General features: G+C 53.3%; 1 protein-coding gene across 1 annotated transcript; it reads left to right on the top strand.

Moving 5' to 3' along the window:
• The first annotated feature begins 955 nt into the window (after positions 1–955).
• LOC104074014 (5-hydroxytryptamine receptor 7-like) lies at positions 956–1,468 on the top strand. Its single transcript, XM_009573979.1, has one exon. It carries the CDS (start codon positions 956–958, stop codon positions 1,466–1,468), a length of 513 nt encoding a protein of 170 aa, XP_009572274.1.
• The last annotated feature ends 1,292 nt before the right edge of the window (positions 1,469–2,760 follow it).

Here is a 2,760-nt window from a genome sequence, read left to right as displayed (position 1 = left end):
TGCAAAGGGGAGGAGGGGGTTGCAATCCTGCTTTGATTTAAACAAAACTCCATTCAAGGGGGAAAAGGGGCTTTGAAATGAAAAGAAAAGGCTGCAGGTTGTGCATGATGTTTGGAGCCCTGCATAGGGGGGAGCCCTGCCCTAAAGTTTCCCCGTTAATACTTAGAGGGGTGAATACCCGGGGGGTGGGAGCACGGTAGCTGCTCTCCGTGTCTCTCTGCCATGTGTGTGGTGGTGATGCTCACGGCTCCGGGTACGGGCTGGGATGCCCTGACGGTGCGTGGTACCCTGGGGGTGCTGCATGCGATGGATGTGCTCCCACTGCGAGCTGCAGCTCCGCACCGTGCCCTTTGGGTACGTACGGTCGCGTGTTGCCATTACATGCCGTGTGCATGGATTTACGGTCACAGCTTTGAAGTTTATGTGTTAACGCATGCAGGGGATACAGCCGACGATGTGTGTGCACACGTTTGTGGCTGTTACTTGTGTTATCGCATACTCTTCTATGCCCACATGTGGGAATATGCATGTAGTTGCAGGGGATTTAGACGTACGGATGCACAAGAGAAGTGCAAGCCCAGCAGCACTCGGCAATAACACATAATAACACGGGCAGTTACGATCGGCTGCCATTATCTGTCCCGCTGGAAAAGCACGCAGATGATCAGGCAGCCGTTGCAGGCGGACTGGGCAGCTTGTGCTCCTTTAAAAGTGGAGACGAGCTTTCTCCAAGCATCCTCCAGCAAACGGAGCGTCTTCAAGCAGACTTGGGAAGCGGCTTCTTGCTGAGCACGTGAGATGCAGCCGCAGCTTTGGGAGGCAAGAGATGGGGTTGAGGGGAGGGAGAATATTTTATTTTTTTCACTTGTTTGTGATAAAATGTTCTGGTTTGTCACTGGAGGTGTCATTGCTGGGAGAGAACTCGTGCCATTGCCCGCTGCGGTGAGCTCAGAGCATGTTGCTAAGGGCCAGCCCCAGGCGGTTTCTGGAGCACCATCTTCTCTTTGTGGAGAACGCAGAACAGCAGCACCCGGCTCAGAAATCGCTGCCGAATCCATTCATGACTGAGGAACCCTCCGTCCCAGCTGAGCCAGACTTGCCGTCCTCCAACCTCACCAACGCGACGGACTGCGGCGAGGAGATCCTGCTCTATGGGGACACCGAGAAGATCGTCATTGGAGTGGTGCTCTCCATCATCATCCTCATGACCATCGCCGGCAACGGTCTGGTCATCATCTCCGTGGGCATCGTCAAGAAGCTCCGGCAGCCCTCCAACTACCTGGTGGTGTCCCTCGCAGCCGCCGACCTGTCGGTGGCCTTCGCTGTCATGCCCTTTGTGACCATCACAGACCTGGTGGGGGGAGAATGGCTCTTCGGCAAGGTTTTTTGCAATGTGTTTATCGCCATGGACGTTATGTGTTGCACCGCCTCCATCATGACCTTGTGCATCATCAGCGTGGACAGGTAAGGGAAGACAAGGCACCTGCCATGTATTCAGGTGGGCTTAAATATGAGGGAGTTTCTGGAGGTTGAGGGCCACCAGAATCACGGTCCCGGTTGGATCAATGTTTCTGCATGTGTTTTCCAGGTGCATAGGGTTGCTGAGGGCTTTCTGTACGAACTAGGTGACTCAGTCTCTTTGGAGGAGCTGGGCTTAAGGTGCTTTCTCAAGTAATTTAGAGAAGTTACTCACTTAGTCCTCCCCCTCTAGGCAGCTGCTTCACATTTTTCTTCCTTGGCTTGAGGAACAGAGCCTAGAGGATAGACCTGTGACCTGGCCTTCTCCATGGAAGGAGGCTGGACCATAAAATTATTCAACCAAATAAAACAAAAAACCCACATGCGTTTGGAAAATCCAGGTTATGGAGCTTCCGGAACCTAGTCCTAGAGGATGCTCTGCTGCTGCCTGGACTTGTGCCTTGGCTAAGGATGTCGGCAAGTCCCCCCACCCCACCCCGAGTCCCCATAATCCCTGGTTTAGCCCAGTGCATGCGTTTGTGAGGATTTGCTGGCTTCAACTCCCACACCTGGGATCGGGAGGGAAAGGCTAAGCCCGTCTGGCAAACTGGCAAGACTCGGGCAAGTCAGCACCCCCATGGGTCTAATTATAGCAGCCTGCGTCATTAGGTACATTGCGCTGACGAGTCGGTGGGCCGGATCCAGATCTGACGCGTGCGCTGGCTTTCTCAGGGGGTTGGTTTGGGTTTACGCTGGCACTGCTGAGCCAGGCTGGTTGGTGTTAAGGAGCTCAGGGAAGGGAGACAGCCGACGAGATGGGTGCCTTCAGCTCTATGACCTCCCTGGTCACCCTCCCACCCTCCCCAGGTGTGAAACCAGGTGACAAAGGGGAAAGGACAGAGAAAATCCCGCTCCTGGTGATTGGCTTTATCCCCCAGCAAGCAAACAGCAACTTCTGCTCCGAAGACTGCTCCCCTACGAGCTGCCCTTTGCTCCACCGCCCTGGTCAGCTCAGCGCTGCTGGTTAGAAAGCAAAATCACTCCCAGGCCACACGACGAGGTCCAGCTCTGCTGATGAACTTGCTTTGTTTTAATAAAAAGCCTGTTCCTAAAACCCAGGTGTATTCAGAGCTTTACAGAAGTCTGCCACTGTTAGAGGGAAGAGAATAAATGCAGTGATGAAATATGTCAATGCTTCCTCTTGATGAGTGAGGAGCAGGGAAGCAGCAACACACTAATCAGATTGGGTTTGCTTTAAAAAATTTCTTTTCCCTTCCTTTCCTTTTTCCTTTCTCCTTTCCT

Source organism: Fulmarus glacialis, unplaced genomic scaffold (assembly GCF_000690835.1).
Source record: "Fulmarus glacialis isolate BGI_N327 unplaced genomic scaffold, ASM69083v1 scaffold32613, whole genome shotgun sequence".
Classification (NCBI taxonomy): Eukaryota; Metazoa; Chordata; class Aves; order Procellariiformes; family Procellariidae; genus Fulmarus; species Fulmarus glacialis.
Note: the sequence above shows the minus strand (reverse complement) of the source record. Positions and strands in the feature narration are given on the sequence as shown.

Bases quoted from the DNA above. Each gene is read 5' to 3' on its own strand.
- LOC104074014 (XM_009573979.1), top strand. From the start codon at position 956: ATGTTGCTAAGGGCCAGCCCCAGGCGGTTTCTGGAGCACCATCTTCTC.